Below are 19,785 nucleotides of genomic sequence, written 5' to 3'. Positions count from 1 at the left end.
TCTGTGGTACAGGCTGCAAAACTTACCGTATGCATCAAGTTGTACACCAGACAATATATTCTGAGTCATATCCTACACATAGTTTTGTTTGTATCACGTGAGTTGTCTTAGAGAAGTGGAAGTCTAAAGCAACACTAGCCAGCATATTCGTACGAGTTCATACTCAACAGCACATAAAGTTTCCGCCAAAAGGCAATCAGTCGGGCAATGTCCTGATACGCATATTAGACTTCAGGCCGGAACATCCTCGTACGACGGCTAAATGAGCGCTCAGTAGCATGTTTTCTTTACGCAAAGGTATTTTGCGTCGCTTGCCGCCCACGGCTTGGTGTTATCTGCGGCGGCGGACGCCGCCCAGCATTGGGTGACTGCAACGCCGGGCGTCGGTCTACGTCGATATTTCGATCGACTCGCGCCTCACGAATTTAGGTTTTTGGGAAGAACGTTTGATATGCCGTGTACTTTTGGGCTCCAGCGCCAACTAATTTCTTTGTCTCACTTGGTTTTGTTTCTGATGAAGCACCCTAGTGTACAGCCAGCTCAGAGATGCAACTTGTGTGTGATCGTTAAAGTGTATGTTGTTGCCGGTACGGGCTATGCGACATTCTATGTGAACCATTGAATTACTAATAAATGCCGTGACTGCATGGTGCATAATGCTTCGGTGTGTATCTGCCTATATTTTAATGAAAGGTGACATCGAAAACTACGCAATGGAATCAGACGTGGAGTTGTCGGGAATTTTTAGAGGACACAAGTAAGTAAGTTTGGGGCTGCGTGGAACTATAAAGAAGAAGGAATGTTTTTAGGAAGAAACTAGGAGAAGAAGAGAAGCGTTGGAGAATAATGTGCTTAAGAGGAAAGTCTTGGTAAGTTGAAAAGGGAAAACACAGCGTAATGAAGGCTCCTGATGAAAACCCTCAAAACCTTACAGAAATTTACCTAATTTTCTTCATCTCATATTCCGGTTCTGCCGGCGTTCGCGCTTTTAGAGGACATCGATGGCTTTTACAAACTTAACGAGCGCTCGGGTGGAGAGTCACATTGACCCGCCCCCAAAGGTTTCCCGGAATGGTTTGCGAACGGCGCAGCGTAGCCTCGCCAATAGCATGCATAGCTGTAGGCAGTTAAAAGCGGATCGTTTGACATACAAAGTTTAGATTTACCTTGTGGGGTTGTCGACCTATGGCAAGTCAAAGTCAGGAAGTTTCTGCGAAGTTAATTTCTAGGGAATCGTTCAGTCTGATGCAACAACGAAGCGTTGAACGCAGCCATACATCCCTGAGATGCTTTCTTAGGCAACGCGAATATCGGATAAGCAATTAACGCTGACCTAAGGTCAGGTATGAAGGTCACACCAAGGTCAAAACCAACTTGTTTGCATTACTCTAGGGCTTGCTGTATGAGATAGTTTCTGGTGCTAATTTCGAATTTATTGTTAGCAGGGACCACCTTATACATCTTCCATAAACTTCTTAGAGGTCAGAATAGGTCATTAACCTGAAATGACCCATGCGAACATTTTGTTTCTAGAAGCGCACTGTACAGAGAAATCTTTGTCGCTTATTCAACTGCAAAACTCAGGGCAATCTTGCATGATTTTGGTCACCATGACCCTCAAAAGGTCAAAGAAGGTCACTGACCTTAAATGAGCATGTGACCTTTTGCTTAGATACAGTTATTCAGGATCTGAGGGCACTTTGGAGACAACTCTTGAATTTGACCTTGTTTCACCTTATTTTACCCGAAGGTCATGACCTAGGGGCCCCAAACTTTTACCTGAGTGAGTTCACGTACAGGTCAACACGTCCTGCAAATTTGGTGTCTCTAGCTTTCTTAGTTCCCGAGATCTCAGGGGGTCAAATCGGCTCCACCCCCCACCCGAGCGAAGGGTATCTCGCCGGGCGCCCGGGCGCGTGTTAAGAGACCCTCGGATATGCAGGACGGAGGAGGGTGTGGGTAGTACACTACACTGGTAGATATGTTGGTGCATAACACACTACAGTACACTAGTAGATGTTTGCACACCAGGAGGAGGGGTATTACATTTCCAGTCACAGGCCTTCCTTACCTTTCCTTTCCTTATCTTATCTGCCTTGTGCTTTAACTCAAGGTGAACCATGAATGCACTCAGGAGTCAGTGCTTTTAGGTTGATTTGTAACCTGAGTCAGTTCACTAGGAAAATGATACTTGGACTTACTTAGATACTTGAGTGATGGGCTAATCACACTCTTCACAAATGTCATGTGCTCAATCATGACTTGATATTTTCTACCAATGTTGTAATAGTGGCTAAAATTAAGTGGCAACATCCAGAAATATATTGATGGCTGAAACTGAAGTAGCAATATCCAGAAATACAGCTTGCATTTGCAAACTCTCAGCCAGAAACTGGGGATATATATATATATATATATATATATATATATATATATTAGTGTGTGTGTGTGTGTGTGTGTGTGTGTGTGTGTGTGTGTGTGTGTGTGTGTGTGTGTGTGTGTGTGTGTGTGTGTGTGTGTGTGTGTGTGTGTGTGTGTGTGTGTGTGTGTGTGTGTGTGTGTGTGTGTGTGTGTGTGTGTGTGTGTGTGTGTGTGTGTGTGTGTGTGTGTGTGTGTGTGTACCACTAACATGCACATTCTAAAAAAATTAGGTCATATCCAGGATGCCAACATATGACTCAGCTCACATCTAGTTGAAATGTCAAACATGGTGCACCAAATATTTTCAACAACACCATCAACACGCCAAAATAATGCCAGATTGACTGATGTGATCACCATAACCAGGTAATCACCACTAAAACACAGGATTTCAGACATATAAACATACCATTCAGATCTGTGTTCAACTCTAGCTGAATTGCGAACCTGCTCTTCGAGTCAATCAAATTGGGGTGAGTTAAAGGGTGCATCCACTCATTAAGAAAAATGTTTGTTTGGGTCATGACCTAAATCACTGGCTGTCATATGAGTCATATGACTCATATGTCATATGAGGGGAGTCATATGGCTGATGTCAAATTGACAGCACAAGGAAAATAGTGTGCCCTAGGCAAATTCACATCTCACTTTAGTGTTAAAATTAACACCATGCAGCACAGGTTATAAAACTTTTTGAAGCATCAGCCCAGGACTATGATCACAATTTCTGAACAGAAAAGCCAATGTTGTTTATCATGAAGCTTGCCAAATCTCAGCTAGAAACCAGAGGATTATATATATATATATATATATATATATATATATATATATATATATATATATATATATGAATGAGCTAAAGCTCCAATAATTTATTTTGCAGCCTGCATGAGCCATGAGTCAAGTCCTTCAATGTAGATATAGTCTGAACTTAGTCAAACGACAAATGGAACAGCTGAGTCACGAGCTGAATCAGATTCCACTATCTGCGAACCAGTCCGGAGCTGACTCAAGACATCCGGGTCAAACCCAAGTCTGATGCTAACTATATCTCGAGACTAGTATCCCATTCTTTGCACTACCCGGATGACAATATCTTCGCCAAGGCCCTGTAGTCCAGGATATATCAATATCATGCCCAGTCGGTAGATAGCACTCTTCTGTAAATTACGAGCAAGAGTTTCTCCAGGCACGTCTCTTAACCACTTCCACGGTGTCCCCCCCCCCCCCCCCCCCCCCACTGACCACCAACCGACCGACCTTGCCGAGTCCTAGGTGCAACTCGCATTCAGATGGGAATTGGGATCCCAAAATGGTGGCGGTTTTCTCCTCCCATCGAACGAAAAGAAGTCCACGACGTTCACCTCTAAACGATCTCATTTCCTCTGTTCAGCCCTGGGCTACCGGGCTGCTCTGCTTAGCATCTATGCGTACTGAACTCCGCCACTTAAAGTACAAATCGGTACTAATCACGGTTCCCCTCTTGGCAAAAATCCGTACTTAATATTATCGAGGATGTGTTGGCGATACACAGGGCTGACTAGGCCTGTAGGTCCCGGTTTCGTCAGGCTCCCGGTCCGGTAACCAAACAGTCTCAAATTATGGAAAGATTCAGCGTGGAGCGACGTACATGATGTCGGCCCGGTGCATATCAATCCTAGACTTGAACTGTTCAACTGAGGTCGACGACAAGACCGGGTGTGGAAGAGCGTTCCAATCGTTGACAACCCGCGTGCTGAATGAGTTACGACGGACGAGAGTCCTAGCTCGGAGTTTCCATTGGTGCCCTTTCGTCACCTCCGAGTTGTGCCTTGTCAGGAACTCCTTTTCCAACAGCGACATACCTCCAGTGAAACAGCTGGTACACTGTTATCATGTCTCCTCTACGACGACGACAGTACAGCGAGGGCAATTGAAGGAGTCTGAGCCTCTCAGGGAATGGCTGGCGCCTCCCTTCATAGACAAGCCGGGTAGCTCGTCGCTGAACCAGCTCCAGACTCTTCTGGTCCAGTTTGCCGAACGGGCCCCAGCTGACGTTGCCATACTCTAAGTACGGACGTACTAAGATCTTAATGAGCAATGACAACGTGCGAGCATCGATGTTGGCAGAAACCGCCTCACGATCGCCAGCATCTGGTTGGCCTTGGAGATCGCTTCCGCCGTCTGCACGTGGAACTGGAGCCGGCAATCCACGAAGATCCCGAGGTCTTTCTCAGTGGACTCGACCGCGATTTCGGCGCCGTCGAAGAAGTAGGTCAGCCTCGGGCTGCGGTTCCCGATGTGCATTATTTTGCACTTTGCCGCACTAAAGGGGAGCAGCCACTCCTTTGACCACTTGGCCAGGGCGTCGAGGCCAGCCTGCAGAGGTGAGTTAGTCAGGGGCCTCGGGACACGACAGTACACCTTGGTGTCATCCGCAAACATCTTGACCACACTTCGCATTTGTTCTAGCAGATCGTTCACGAAAATTATGAACAGCGTTGGTCCAAGTACTGCTCCTTGCGGGATGCCGCTGACGACGTCGGTCCAGTCTGAGCCTTGGATTCGCACTCTCTGCATCCCGTGGGCAAGAAAAGCCCTGATCCAGCGTAGGAAATTACCTCTCACGCCGTAAGCATGAAGCTTTGAGAGCAGACGGTCGTGAGGCACGGAATCAAAGGCTTTGCTGAAGTCCAGGTACGCCACGTCTGCCTGCTCTCCATCCTCTATCGCGGCGCTCCAATCCTCCATGACCTCGAACAGTTGGGTGATACAGGACCGCTTAGGCAGAAACCCATGCTGGGCTGCATGAAGAAGCCCAGAGTCCGAGAAGTGATTAAATAGGGCATCACGGACGAAAGTTTCGGGTATCTTGAAGGGAATGGCAGTAAGGCTCACTGGACGGTAGCTCGCTGGAGATTGCCGGTTACCCTTCTTGAAGATCGGGACTACCTCGTCAAGCTTCCTCCCCAGGGGAACCTTCTGGATGCCAAAGATTTTCGGAAAAACATGCTGAGGGGCGCTGCCAGGGCACCTGCGGACTCGCGAAGAAGCCTTGGATGGACATCGTCTGGCCCAAGGGCGCTCCAGGTCTCCAGAGTAGCCAATTTCTTTGCCACTGCCTGGTTAGAGATGTCCACGTCATCCAGAAACGGTCCAGTAAAGCTGCACAGCGACACAGGCATGGCACGAGTCCCTTGGTCCGTGAAAACACTGGCGAATAACTTACAGAGGACATTGGCCTTCCCTTCGTTTCTGCTGGTCAACACTCCATCATCGTCAAGAACGTCGTCTACCCTGCATCTTGTGCGTAGTCTTGAGTTGGCGCATCCTCCAAAAGGCCTTGGGTTTTTTTTGAGGTCTCCTACTAATTTCATTTCATACTCTTTCCGAAGGTTTCTGGTCAACTTCCGAAGGTCATTGCGACAACGCACAAACCGGGCATGGTCCAGAACATCCTGAATCCACGTGTACGTTCGCCACAGTCTTTCTTTAGTCTTCTTTAGCTGCATGGCCCTTGGGTTCATGTACAAGTTCTTCTTAGGTTTCCCTTTCTCCCGACGGAGCAAACCTCAGTAGTCCTGGCGATTATTTCCTTGAAGAACTTGTAAGCATCTTCGAGGCTGAGGCTCTCCATCAGGGACCAGTCCATTGACCTGAGGGTGTCAGCCGAACGCTTGTGTCAGCTGGCCGCCAGCTGGTTGGCAGTTTCAGCCCAGAGTAGCAGACCAAAGTGTACCTGATTAGCATATGGTCACTGCTACCTTGCCCAGGCAGGTATTGAATTTGGCTCACCATGCCCTCCTCATTTGTGAAAATGAGATCCAGAACACTAGGAGCTTCACCAACCCGGTCACGTGTTGGCTGCTGGACATGCTGGAACAAGAAACAGCTCTGAATGGTGTCTATCAATGAGTGGGTTGGATGACTCTCTGGACCTGACGACCACTCTGGTGCCCAGTCAATCTGAGGCAAGTTAATGTCGCCTACAACCATCAAGTGAGAGAACTGGACTCTGCATGCTTTCGGAGGAAGGTCTTCCAATTGGCCCACACGGTATTGGATGTTGACTGATGGACTTCTGTGTATGCAGCCGACTAACAGGACATCCTTCCCACTCAAGGCCATCTTCAGCCACACTTGTTCCGGACTGCCACACTTGTTCCGGACTGCCACACTTGCTCCGGACTTGTGACTTAGCAAAGAATAACATACATCTGATTAGCCTAAAAGCATCTGAAATTACTCGAACACAACCTGATCCTCCAACCGTCATCCCCAGTATTGCACAGCACTTGAAGCATTTCGCGACCGAGAAACGTGATTACACTTAATCGTCACCAGCGAACCAAAGATTGTCAATTTTTGGTACAACATACTAAATCTGGTATTAATCCCGAGTCTGGTATACTTATAGTACGTATCGATACGTACTAGTCAAAACCTTGGAGCCGTCAGATAGCCTTGCTTTGGAGCTTCGGAGTGACGGATGTTCTCTTGCCCTGGTCGCGCAGATGGAAGGTCTGACATGGTCCGTGATGGTGAGTGCGGCTTGAAATCGAACTTGCCTGCATTGTTATGCAGTTCGTGTCAGCGTTTGAAGAAAAGCCAATCGACTGATGGTTGTGAATAACAGAATTAGTCACGGAGTCCTTGAATGCTATTGTGACAGACCATTCAACCTAAAATAGGTAGTCTCTAAGTTAGCAGATAGCTGCGACACTTATCTGCATGGATAGCTTTGACACTTATCTGCATGCATGCAGATGTCTAAAGAAGAAAATAGAAGTGGTGGCACGAGACAATTATATTACGTGAAATTAGACAAGGATATTTTGGAATCTGACAAACCATACCTATTTGTGGTATTTGTGGGCCCATTGATTTGTGGCCTCCATGGAGCATGATACAAAGGCAGTCTGACATGTGTGATGTGCAGGCATGTTTTTTTCTGAATTTGATGAGTGTCAACCAGTAAAGGCTTAACAGCACCTTGTGCCAGGTAAACACCAATTTGGGCCAGGTCCAAGCTCAAGAATAGGTAATCTGTGAAGGGAGAGCCGTCGCAACAGTGTGGTCAGCAGTCACTGGTCAGCAGTATTGATTTTGCACCAAATGCTTCATTAAGCCAATATTAAGCCCATGTAAAATTGATGACATATAATAACTCACTCTTTGGAGCATCATAGTTGGTATTGAAGTTTGTAGTACACATGTTTCCATGTACATGTGAGATAAGAAACCAAAATGGTAGGCTGATGTATTACATTCCATATCCTCTCCTCATCCATGCCAGACACAAGTATTGCATAAGCTGTGTTTACCATGTAAGAAGGAATACTTAAGCATATGAGTAGATGTAACATATCTGTTATTAAATCCAGAAGTTACCAGTTAAATGTGGTTGAGTGATTTGTGGATAGAAACAAAACATGCGCAGCAAATGCACAAAAAGTAGACTAGCAGACTGGACAGTGTAAACCATCCAATGCCAGTATGTCACAAGCTGTGACATGTCAAAAGCATGGGTTACCCAGGCAGGTCTTACAGGGAAGGGTAGGGTGCTCCAAGGATGCTCTGCCCTGTAATTGGGGGATGCATTACCCCACAAGGGTGTCAATGCAAACAAGCTTTATTGAACATATATGCAGCTGTTTTCCCCTCATCCTTATATTGTCTGACAACAAAATTTTCTTTACTTTTAATTTAAGTGTTCAATTTTTGGTGAGCTGAAATAAGAAGCAGAATTAACTCAGAGCTTAGACCCAGAATAACACTGGCAGGTGCCAAGATATTTTTTTCTATATCTGATGCTTCCTTTCATTGTTATCATGTGCATGTAAAGATGAATGAATAATAGGAAACCGATCAATCTGGCTATCTCACCTTTTCAATAACTGCTAAAGGACATGGGGAAGGCGCAGGGTAGAAGAAATGCTGCATCTACTGGAGGGGAGCTCCTGGAACTTTCAGGAAGTCGTAGGAACTAAAAATGCAGCAATAGCAAGCAAGCTTTTTGTAAGGCTTTTGGAAGTATCTAGGGGGTCCTAGATTGACCATGAGGCTTATGATGAGTTGAAATGGGAGACTGCCATTGGAAAGTGTGCAAAGTTGACAAGAGCAAATTTGAGGTCTTCCCAGTTGCAGGGCCCCTCTGGTAAACCACTGCTGCACCATGCTGTCAAAATTCTGGTCACTTACCTGTGGCCTCAAATAATTGCTGGCATCACCACAAGGGTCACTGTCCCCCCCCCATTACCCTGCAACATCCTGCTCACAAACTGATGGTTTGGGAGTTCATTACCACATTTAAGGTTGTTGTGACCATGTGTCTATTAGATTTGCCTATTCTCATCCAACTTGTGTGGGCATAGGGTGGAGCATCACACTGGTTCTTTTGAGATGAATTCTTGTAGAATCCAGTGAAAAACGAAGCATGTCACTTCTATTTTTGTTTCAGTGTGAAGGCATTTCGCCATGAAGCCTACAAGAAGGAATGTGAAGGAAAGACCATGCATCCCAGATGGTATGTTTCTCACTTCTTAGCTTGATATACCAAACTACAGTGCACTGTCCATTGCTGATGATGTCTAAGCGGTGTTCAGTGGGCACATGGCCGCCTTTGAGGTGGGTCGTGCGACTTCCGTGTCTCCACTGCCTGCTCTTTGCTCCTCTGATCAGCTAACCCACTTGTCTTCGGTAGTGGCGGAGACAGCGGCAGCGGCGGTGCCGCTCGGATCACCAGCGATCCAGATCAAGGAGGAGGCCGTGGATGAGGTGGTGACCGAGGCGCGGGTGCGGCCGGGCCAGCGGCGCGCCATGCCGGCGCTGCTGCGCTGCTCGCGCTGCCCGGCACGCCTCACCAGCGACGACACTCGCCGCAAGCACGAGATGACGCACGACGGCGCCAAGCCCGTCTACTGCGACCGCTGCGACGCGCGCTTCATGACGCTGGGGGCGCTCAAGCTACACATGAACACGCACACGGGCCGCAGGCCGTACGGCTGCGCCGACTGCGACAAGGCATACGCTGACCCAAGCGTACTGCTGCGCCACCGGCGGACCCATCACCAGGGCGTCAGGTGAGCACGGCGGCAGCGGCCGGCGCCGCTCCGGCTGCTGTCCCCCGGTGGCCGTCGCTGTACTGCACACCGGGTGGCGTATGGTCGTCGGAGACTGCACACCGATCTTATTTGTGACATGATGTGGTATGCCTGGCTATGCGCACGTGCGAAATGCCTCAGTTCATCAGTGATCGCCGACTTGAGTTCGCTTGTGACGACCTTAGCACGTTACTTGTCGGCTGGTCTGACATCGCTGCTGCCGTATTAATGACTTTCGACGCGCCTCTGGAATTTGTAATCGAGTTTTAACAAATTGCACCCTTGTTTGGTTTCCGCCGTACTATGAATCGCCACTGCCATCAACGTGGGATGGCCCCCATTTGTTTACAATATCGCTGGTAATTATGCTGGTTGCCAGTCGGGCGGGCCGCGATGCGGGCAGGTGTGCAGGGCGATGCGCTCTCCAATAATATTCACGTTAAACGGTGCGCATGCGGCGTTGCATGGAACAAATATACCTAAACACATCCTCCGCCTGTGCCCTTCTCTGATCAAGCGGTGCTGCTGCCTCTCTGCGCAGTGGTTTCATTGGCGCTGCTCCTATTTATTTTAACGGTATGACCGCGCGTAGAGTTCGCTGCCTCACATGTGATTGACGGACATCTCCACTTATTCCCCGTAAAAACATTGTGGAATGATTGCAGTATTGCTCAGTGTACGTTTTGTGGTGCGGCGGAATCATCTAATAGTTTATTATAGCGTGTTGAGCCTTGATGCGATGTGGAAACGCCATAGCTTCCGTTAGCACAGAGTATTGGACAGTTTACACACATATAAGACAATTCGCTTGCTCTCATCCGTGATGTACAGCTCTTTCGCCGCCAATAGCTGCTTCTGATTATAGCATTTGAAAGTGCTGGCATCATGTACTGCTCTCAGAGAGACTATATATATATATATATATATATATATATATATATATATATATATATATATATATATATGGTCTCTCTGAGAGCAGTACGTGATGCCAGCACTTTCATATATATATATATATATATATATATATATATATATATATATATATATATATATGTAATATGGGTGAATATATATACAAAACGCCAACTGTTCAGTGAACTGAGGTGAGCTGCCCAGTCGTCGGGCCGTTTTTCAACCAGTTCCGTTGTAATAAGAGTAACGCTTCACGATTGTCATTTACGGTAATGCTCCACATTTCAAGATATTGAAGCCAGCCTCAGATGTGACGATAGGCTCACTTATGACTCTTAGTACTCTTTTTGAGTGTGAATAACTTCTCTAGCCACACAACGTCTCCATTATTAAATATGCTCCCCACTATGTCATTGTTTGACTGCGTCATCTCACCTTGCACAACATCGATCGGAAGTCAATTGACATCCGTTATATCTGGAAATTGTGCTCACGAACGCTAGATATCAACGGCTCGATATTTTTGTTTTGCCCTGAGCGTATCAAGGTCAATGGAATGACACGATTCGAATGACGTTATTGTAGCATCACGGATGCCTGGGTGACCTTGAAATAATCTTCACTAAATAGTCTGCACATTTTCGCGGGCGTGTAGCTCAGAAAGTAAAGGGGCTTAGGTATCAAGAGGGGTGGGGTTGCGGACTGCATCAAACTATCTTTAAGATGACTATTTCAGTTAAAAACCTCATGCAAATGTGGAATACTCACTTTAAATTGACCTCAGCGCAACAACACAGTCGCGCGGGCGGCAGTGCGTGTGACCAGTGCGTCGATGTCGCCGCGGCCCTGCGACGTACCGCCTCTTCCGTTGCCAGGTACAAGTGTGATAAGTGCCAGAAGAGCTACATGACCACGGCCGGTCTGCACCAGCACCAGCGCGCGCGCCACGTGCCCGTCCAGCGCTGGCCCTGCCCGCTCTGCAGGAAGGTGTTCCCGCTGGAGAACTACATGAACAAGCACCTGGAGACGACACACGTTAAACTGGAGCCGGACCAGATGCCGCAGTGTCACATCTGCGGCAAACGCTTCAAGGTCAGCTGTGGCATGGGGCCTCCGGTTTTTAGTGTTGAACGCTCGCGGCCGCATCCAGGTCTCCCTATCTTTAAGGTTCTTAATGGTCATGTAGCTGCTTAAGGTGTATGCTCAACGCTCTCTGTTTGCCTGGATCGAAGGGCAAAAGTGGCGTTTCAAGCCAAGTACCGATGTCATGTTTTAGTTGGATGTGACTGACCTTACCCAATGCCTGACTAACCCTGTCATATTGTCGAACACACCTACGTCATAGTGGCAGAGCTAGCAGGACTCGATTTATTTCCTTATCCTCTACAGCAGCAGAACGCCTGGTTCATGGCCTCTTCAGCCTCAGTGTCAGAGTTACCTGCCCCCTCCTCTCCCCCGCTGACTTGTTAACCTCCGCCACAGCAGCGTAGCTTCCTGATCCACTGCTGACCATCACTCCCCCGTCATGCTATCGGAGCTACCTGACCTCGTATTGAGCTGCGCCCCTCCGCCACATAGGGAGGGTTACCTGGCCGCTCGTTGACGTCCATTCCGTCACATTAGCAGAGGTGCTAGACCACTTGTTGACCCCCCACTGTTATGTCACAGTTGCAGAGCTGCCCGGCCTCTTATAGACCCCCACTGTTGTGTCACAGTGGCAGAGCTGCCTGGCCTCTTGTTGAACCCCACTGTTATGTCACAGTGGCTGAGTTGCCTGGCCTCTTGTTGACTCGCACTATTGTGTCACAATGGCATAGTTACCTGGCCTCTTGTTGACCCCCACTGCTATGTCACAGTGGCATAGTTACCTGGCCACACACGTGAAGAAGCACAGCGGAGCCCGGCCGTTCCCCTGCAGCCATTGTGGCCGTCGCTTCTCGGAGGCCGGCCACCGACGCATTCACGAGCTGACGCACGGCGACTACGCTAGCCGGCCGCACCAGTGCTCCGTCTGCCAGAAAAGGTAGGTCGCGAGACAGTACCCCGCACACCGTCCTCAGACGGCCGGTCGACCGGTCGCGAGACAGTACCCCGCACACCGTCCTCAGGCGGCCGGTCGACCGGTCGCGAGACAGTACCCCGCATGCCGTCCTCAGGTGGCCGGCCGGCCAGCTCTCCGTCCGGGGGCGATCAGGCTGCGGCGTATTCGGAGCGCGTTCGTCGTGTAACGCGGAGGGGCGGTGAAGATGCAACGTTTTGATGCATGCTGCTGGCGGCCGATGCCGAGTCAGTTCCGGCGGCAGTGACTGGAGCCGTGCTGGAGCTAGCGGTCCTGGAATTTTGCCCGGTGGTAGGAGATGTTTACTGGTGGTAGATGTTAAAAACTGGCGCCGTGCTGGTACCAGCCAAACCTTGACCCTTGATTGATAGTCACGTAACCTGCCGAATGGATCGGTGCTGAATGGGGCCTCCAGCGCCCGCTTAGTTGATGCGCGCCGTTTTTGTAAGCTACAATCGGTTAGATGAATTGCGCTGCCAGATCCGGATTCGGAATCTTTCCCAACGCAGCTAAGGGCAGCATGTGCGTGCATGCCATAACTATCTGTGCTGGGCGATGAAACACTTTGAATCACCTGCGCAGTTAAGAACGATTCCTGACATGCGGCATGCAACTATCGTTACGGGATGATTGCAGCCTCTTGTGTCCCATCGGGCATGGGGTTATGTTGGCGGTTCAGCTGGACGATGTGCTGACCGTCGGCTGGCGCCGCCAGGTTCGTGCAGCACGGTGCCCTCTCCCGTCACTTGCGCGTGCACACGGGCGAGAAGCCGTACAAGTGCCAGCAGTGCCCATCGGCCTTCGGCGACCAGAGCGCTCTGATCCGCCACAGGCGTGTACACAGACCGGCCGGCGCCGCCGGCAAGACGCGGCGCTCCTCTCGTCGGACGGACGCCGCGGCCACCGAGAGCTCCGGCTAAACACGCCGGACCGCTCAGGCCAACAGTCATGTGGCTCCTGTAGTGGCTGCCAGTCTGACCGGGCGAGGAGCGGCTTTACGTAGTGGCTTCCAGTCTGACCCGGTCATCGGGGATCTGGCGTGGTGAAGGATGACTGCAGGGCCCCCAGCGACGCCTTACGGTAAGCAGCTGCCATGCCTGGTCATCACGAGAGTCGCGCTGTGAATGGTACCTATTGCTAGTCGCTATCGGCACCGCGCTGTGAAGGGGTGACGCCACCAGGCTACTCCTGCTCCTAGACTGATAACGGTAGAGCCTGTACAGTCGTCGGCGTCAATGTCTGGCGAGTAACAGCTGCTAGTCTACAGCGGCGCTGCGTGAAAACTGGCGTCTGTTCCCGCTCAGCTCTGGCTAAGCATTCCTAATGAATCCAGGTGATCCGGTAGGAGGAAAAGTGATTCGAGGTGGGATCACTGCCCCGCTGTCCAGTGGGGTGTCAATCTGGTTGTTAACTGTATCCAGCTCTCGGTCGTGTTTGGCTATGCGTAGGTGGTGTTGGTGTGAGCTCAGGGAGCTGGCATTATCTTTTGTTGGGCTTAGTCTGGCATTAGTATGGCAACGCACAGCCCAGTGATTACCAGTTGTAGCAGCTTATTTTTTTTTAGCAGCAGCAGCATTTACTTACCGCATTCGTTCGGTACGCGTCAATCATTATCTCAGTTTCTGAGAGTAGTTGTTTGTTGTCCGTTAGCGTTATCGTGCCAGCTGTGTGGTTCGTTGTGCTCGTAGGCGGGTGATCTCATTGTTGCGTACGTCAGGCGATTCGAACGCCAACGGCCGATAGTATGGTGGCCCTGGTCCGGTGGCAGCTGCCTGAGGCTGACAGGATGCGGTACAAGCTCTGCCACTCATGTTGTGCATAGGCGGCTGGCTAAAACGTGCCAAATAGTCCGAACGACTTCTGATTTATTCGTAGTCTGTGCGATTTTGCGGGGACTGATCCAGGACGTCAGATGAGAACAGCTTCTTGCCTGGGACGTTTTCTAATGAATGTTCATCGTTGATCTTATGCGCAACGTGGATATTGCTGAACAGAAACGTGTCGCACGTGTCGCTTGGTTAGTCTGATCTTCGACTAGGGATCAGCCGGTGGTGCGGTGGGTGTGACATACGTTACGTGGTTGGTGACTGCTGCCACGAGGTCGTGGCTCCTGCGACTGGGAGGCGCGCACGGCAGGAACTCGCCTGGCTCCATTGGCGTTTAAATGCGTGCGTCAGCTTGATGTAGACTCCTTATGATGCGACCTCCTGATGTGACTTGTGACCCTGATATGACTCCTTGATGTGATCCTCCTTTGTGTCGCGGCTCTTAAGATGCCGAGCGGCGTGTGTCGCGGCTCCTGTGATGCCGAGTGGCGTGCGTCGCGGCTCCTGTGATGCCGAGTGGCGTGTGTCGCGGCTCCTGTGATGCCGAGTGGCGTGCGTCGCGGCTCCTGTGATGCCGAGTGGCGTGTGTCACAGCTCCTGTGATGCCGAGCGGCGTGCTTGGTGTGTCGAGGTCCGGGGAGGGGAGGCGTCCGCCTGCTCTCACCGAGCCTCGGCGGCGCTTGGTGGACAGCTGTGCTCAGGTTCAGCGCCAACCCTTCGTTCTGGATGCTAGACCAGGCTCCACGCTCTGCCCACAATCGGCAAACTGGGCGATGTGACCTTTAGGGAGCGCAGGCGAACTCTCGCCATAGGCGTCTCGGTGCGTCGCTTCTTACGAGCGTGAAAACGTTGCACTGATTTCATCATCAGCTTCACCGAGTGGCGGGTTATTTTGTCACCAATCTAACGTTTGTTACGTTTTGTTGGAATACATTTCGGCGGAAGTTGACAGTCTCAAACGTGGTTACTGTGAAACATAGGTTGACTTCATAAGACCGCCTAGGTACTGACCTGAACAAAGAGCTGTGCCTGAAGTCGGTCCGGTCTTTGGGATTTGCTAAGACGCAGTTGCCCAGTTGTCCTGCGGAGCTTATCGCGAACTGAGGATGCCACTTGGAGTACTTGGTTTATGCGCTTGGCAAGTGAGATAGAACGCCCTTGAGTACTGAGCGCGGACAAATTCCAAGTATGAGTGGTCTGCCGGACGATTCACACCATAATGTGCATGATGGAACATATGTGACAACCAGAGTCTTCGCGGGCATCCGGATTTCCGGCCAAATTGTTATTTCAAAAACTATCGATACATTTACACCGATATATTTGCAATATAGCGAAGCTATTTCAGAGCACAAGTATGCTTATACACACTGTCACAGCTGCGGACCAACGGGCGCCCGTCGTCGGGAGCCAGAAAGATATGCTGTTTATAGCGGAAACGATTCATGCGCTGGAATCACAGCAACGATTCTGAATCACGGCCGTGGCCCAGACAGCCAAGGAATTATGATTGTTGCGACCAGCTTACTGGAGACTCGTTCATCTGCGTGCGCCCGATAGGGAATGTTCGATATGACTCGCACAGCAATGACATCGGAACAAGCTGGAGAAATCACAGTGTGTAGATACCCGGTCATAGGTATGAATGCAAACCATTCTCTTTCAAGAAACACCACGAAAAGTTAAACAAGCAGTGAATCGACGCTTTGGGGCAAGCGAAGCTGCCACTCAGATGCATGCGTTTGGTTAACGTCTTGATGTGGGATGTCGTAAAATTGGCCGGAAGGTGGAGCGGGAACACGGTTGACGTGGTACGGCTATGCCATTAAAAACGTAATAAACAAAAGTGGCATAATCAGTGCCTTATCGTCGGTCTGGATTTTGTCAGGGGCGAGGGAATACGAACTTCGCAAAAGAAGCGCTGATCCAAAACTAAAACCGGAGGCAAGCAAATTTGCTCGTGTGCCTCCTTATGCACGCGGAATGATTCCTAAGCTGCAAGCTGATCGTAGCATCTATGCCTGCGTGACATGCGGGGCTGGAGAGCACTTTTGAATACCTGTTATCACACGGCGGTGACGAATAAGATAGCGTCACCTTTACGGCAACGCGTCTACATTGCGCGGTAATCACAACACCGCGGGACACCTTGCGTCGAATGCCAGGCGCCAGCCGATATGCCGGTTGTTACAATGCAACAACGGGCCATCGTTGGCAACTAGTGTGATGTCGAATACTTAGCTTCTTGAGAATCACTAGTCCTTCCTTACTTCTAATATCATAGCACTACGTTTTCAATGTTAGCTCTTTGGTGCGACATGTCACGTGAAGTGATGGCGCGTCTGAGGCGACGGGCGCGATATCAGGGCATCTGCGGAGCCGCGAGCGAGCGTGCCCGGGCGTCGGACGTATCCGATAAGAAGCTTCTTATCACAAACTGGGCTTTGCCCGAGGACTTGGGGCTACCTGGTCACAATGATACGGCACCGAAGGCCTCAGTTTGCGGCGAAGATTGAACGCTTGGACCACGGCGAGCGATCTGAACTAACGAAATGTCATTCCCAGGTCGACTTGCCACGCTTGCGAAGTCTGTCTTCGAACCCACGACTCCCGTAACCTTTCAACAAGCACTGATCATACCAGAGTAGACGAGAGCCTGTATGAAAGCGCACAACGATTATACGGAAGTCAAAGGATGCATATGCGAAGGTCGACCAACAATTGATCACGGGGCGCCAAAATGTGGATGCGATTTTATCGTTTTTGGTCAGAACGGAACCAGTGTGGCATCTTGAAGGGTCGAGTTTAGAACACCGGCCCACTTAACCAAAAACAGGTCTCACAAGGGGCACAGCTTCACCTTTTATGGTCCGGGGGGGGGGGGGGGGGTTACGTTATATGTTACATCAATGATTATATGACCATTTTTCCTGCCTTGGATCCAACGGCGGTCGGAGCCCAATCTATCACAAGCGCAGTACAACTTTGGAATTCCCAAGACCAAACAATCTTGTGCTCCGCGTACCAGACTCCAAAAGGGGTCCAACAGCTGGAAAACTCTACATGGTCTACCCACTCACCTAGCCCGTCTGACGTGCGCCTTGCCGATAATCACGGCACACGTATTCGCCCACACATCACGCGCCAAACTGAGAAACACGGGAGTGCGGCGGCCGGTACCGCTGTGCTTGGACAGCAAGGCAGACTTGCACAGACAACCGATCACCATGATCACAGAACTCAGAGACGAAACACCGCAGCCTCGCCCCCGCGCACGCATAAGTATAAATATCGGCAGCCATCCGTGAAAGGGCGTCAAGCTGGGCGACTCCCACGCCACCGACGGCTGCCGCGCCAGGGCAGCGGCAGACTCGGAGGGCAGCTGCGCCAGGGCAGCGGCAGACTCGGAGGGCAGCTGCGCCAGGGCAGCAGCAGACTCGGAGGGCAGCTGCGCCAGGGCAGCGGCAGACTCAGAGGGCAGCTGCGCCAGGGCAGCGACAGACTCAGAGGGCAGCTGCGCCAGGGCAGCGGCAGACTCGGAGGGCAGCTGCGCCAGGGCAGCAGCAGACTCGGAGGGCAGCTGCGCCAGGGCAGCGGCAGACTCGGAGGGCAGCTGCGCCAGGGCAGCGGCAGACTCGGAGGGCAGCTGCGCCAGGGCAGCGGCAGACTCGGAGGGCAGCTGCGCCAGGGCAGCAGCAGACTCAGGGTGACTGGCCCGTGCAGGGGCCAACAAGCGTAAGGCAAGACTGGAGAACCGACGGCTGACAGGACTCCCGTGCGAAGGCGCGGGCGTGCTTCCGACGTACTAGCTGCGAGGAACACCGGCTCCGCGCGCGCGGCCGACCGCAGCGGGCGCCCTGGCCCGCGCGGCGACCGTCGGCGAGGGCACGACTAAGGGGCGCTCTACACGTGCCAGCGCGCAGCTCCGGCACGTGGAGCGAGCACAGCTGAGCGGCACACGGGAAGCGGAGCGGTCTAGAGGAGAGGCCGTGAGCGGCGCGGGCGGACACGACCGTCACACCGGCGCCACGCCCGGGCCCGCTCTGTTCAGCGGCTCATCAGAACCCAGCGGTCCACTCTGTGGCACACTCAGTGGCACGTGGAGGTGCCGCGGGAGCCGGAGATGTGACGCCTGCGACCCTGCGTCGACCTGGAAGCACGGAACGTCACTGAGACGGTATTGTTCAGGTGAGCTGGGGCTATAGCCACGTCGCTAGAGGTCATGGCACGTTGAGTTCAACATAGCGCGACGTGGATGGCTTTTATCTGGCACCAATCATACCTGAGCCAGTCCGACGCCAGATGATGGAAGCGAATGAGCTCGGTGGGAGCCAACCACTGACCTGATCTGGCCGGCCAGCAGCGGGTTCATGGCGTATAGCCACTCGTACAGATCGCCGGCCACATCCTTCGCTACTGACCGCAGGAGATAGTGCCGGTGCTGGGTCACCACTCTGAAATCAATCCCAACAGCGCTGGTGCAAACTATTCCAGTCGAATAATTCTACTCCGCTCATTTAGTTTACTTTTCCAGGCTGAAATCAAAGAAAGACACGGCCAATGACAGTGCTCATGAGACGTTAATATAATCAACATACCGATGTCCGTATCAATGACAAGGCGCTCTGAATGTGAACTCAGCCCGATACCTAACAGCGTGCGGCCGCAGCCAAACTGTGTGCCGTCAACTGGAAGACCCGGGGCCGTGTTCAGGCTTGGTGTCTGTCACTTTGTTGGTGGCTTGGGTTTATTCTGCTTACTGCTTTTCAGCCGCAGTATGAACAAACCTCTACCGCTCAGTCTGTAGATGCTCTGCTGCCCCGGGTCGGCCGAGGGCAAGGCATGTCCTTGCAAATGAGATAAAGACAATTTGTTGCAAGATAGACACGACTTTCCAAAGCTAAGACCCATATGTGTGTCACTCTTAGACACTACAATTCCGGGCCGGAGTTTAACCAGTCTATCCAGTTTAATATTCAAAGTTCGCTGTGGTGGCATTTAGCTAAGCCAGGGGCGCTAAGTCAGTTCAACTTGCAAGGCCACCCCGGTTCAGTATTCAAAGTCACTGTTCTCAAATCCTTTCTTAGAAGCTCAAATTTGGCGCTTCAAATGTCTGTTTTGCTCAGTTTATGTGTGGAAGTCCTTGCCACCATATCAAGCACATATTAAGTTAAACAAAGTTTACCTCAGTCTTACACACTTGTCTATTGGTGACCCACACGACTGGGTTTTGACCTCGTGCCGCTACACACTCACCACCAGCGCATCCATTACGTCGACTTGGCGACTTGATTGCGTCGAGTAGAAACTGAGGAGTTTTTGGTATAGAATACATGTTTCCAAGTCTCCCGCTCCCCGGAAGCTTGACCGGAAGCTCGTCTCCATCGGCGGCAGCGCCACTGAATCATCGCTGTCACGCACGCAGCAAATTTGCTGCGTTGCTCCAACGCACTGGTTGCCCGCCAGCAAAATTATGGCCGAT

The 19,785-nt window shown here is 51.0% G+C and overlaps 2 protein-coding genes across 2 annotated transcripts; one reads left to right on the top strand and one right to left on the bottom strand.

Moving 5' to 3' along the window:
• Positions 1-8,742: 8,742 nt before the first annotated feature.
• LOC119110464 (zinc finger protein 782) lies at positions 8,743-15,255 on the top strand. The gene is made up of 5 exons (XM_037234302.1): positions 8,743-8,926; positions 9,104-9,482; positions 11,294-11,510; positions 12,275-12,441; positions 13,193-15,255. The coding sequence occupies exons 1-5, from the start codon at positions 8,878-8,880 to the stop codon at positions 13,395-13,397; spliced, it is 1,017 nt and encodes a 338-aa protein (XP_037090197.1). The 5' UTR covers positions 8,743-8,877; the 3' UTR covers positions 13,398-15,255.
• A 2,992-nt stretch (positions 15,256-18,247) lies between these two features.
• LOC119109427 (kinesin-like protein unc-104) lies at positions 18,248-18,757 on the bottom strand (the record flags this gene model as incomplete). The annotated part of the gene is given in 2 exon segments (XM_037233041.1): positions 18,248-18,453; positions 18,647-18,757. Coding segments are annotated over 2 exon segments (172 nt in total), but the record flags the coding sequence as incomplete, so codon positions are not given.
• Positions 18,758-19,785: the final 1,028 nt, after the last annotated feature.

This window comes from Pollicipes pollicipes, unplaced genomic scaffold, assembly GCF_011947565.3.
Source record: "Pollicipes pollicipes isolate AB1234 unplaced genomic scaffold, Ppol_2.1 Scaffold_7231;HRSCAF=8579_pilon_pilon_pilon, whole genome shotgun sequence".
In the NCBI taxonomy this organism is placed as follows: Eukaryota; Metazoa; Arthropoda; class Thecostraca; order Pollicipedomorpha; family Pollicipedidae; genus Pollicipes; species Pollicipes pollicipes.
This window is presented reverse-complemented; position numbering and strand designations above follow the sequence as displayed.

Excerpts from the sequence above, each read along its gene's own strand:
- LOC119110464 (XM_037234302.1), top strand. The coding sequence starts at position 8,878 with ATGAAGCCTACAAGAAGGAATGTGAAGGAAAGACCATGCATCCCAGAT. Across the intron at positions 8,927-9,103 it reads AAGACCATGCATCCCAGATG|TGGCGGAGACAGCGGCAGCG; the intron begins GTATGTTTCTCA and ends TGTCTTCGGTAG. Across the intron at positions 9,483-11,293 it reads ACCCATCACCAGGGCGTCAG|GTACAAGTGTGATAAGTGCC; the intron begins GTGAGCACGGCG and ends TTCCGTTGCCAG.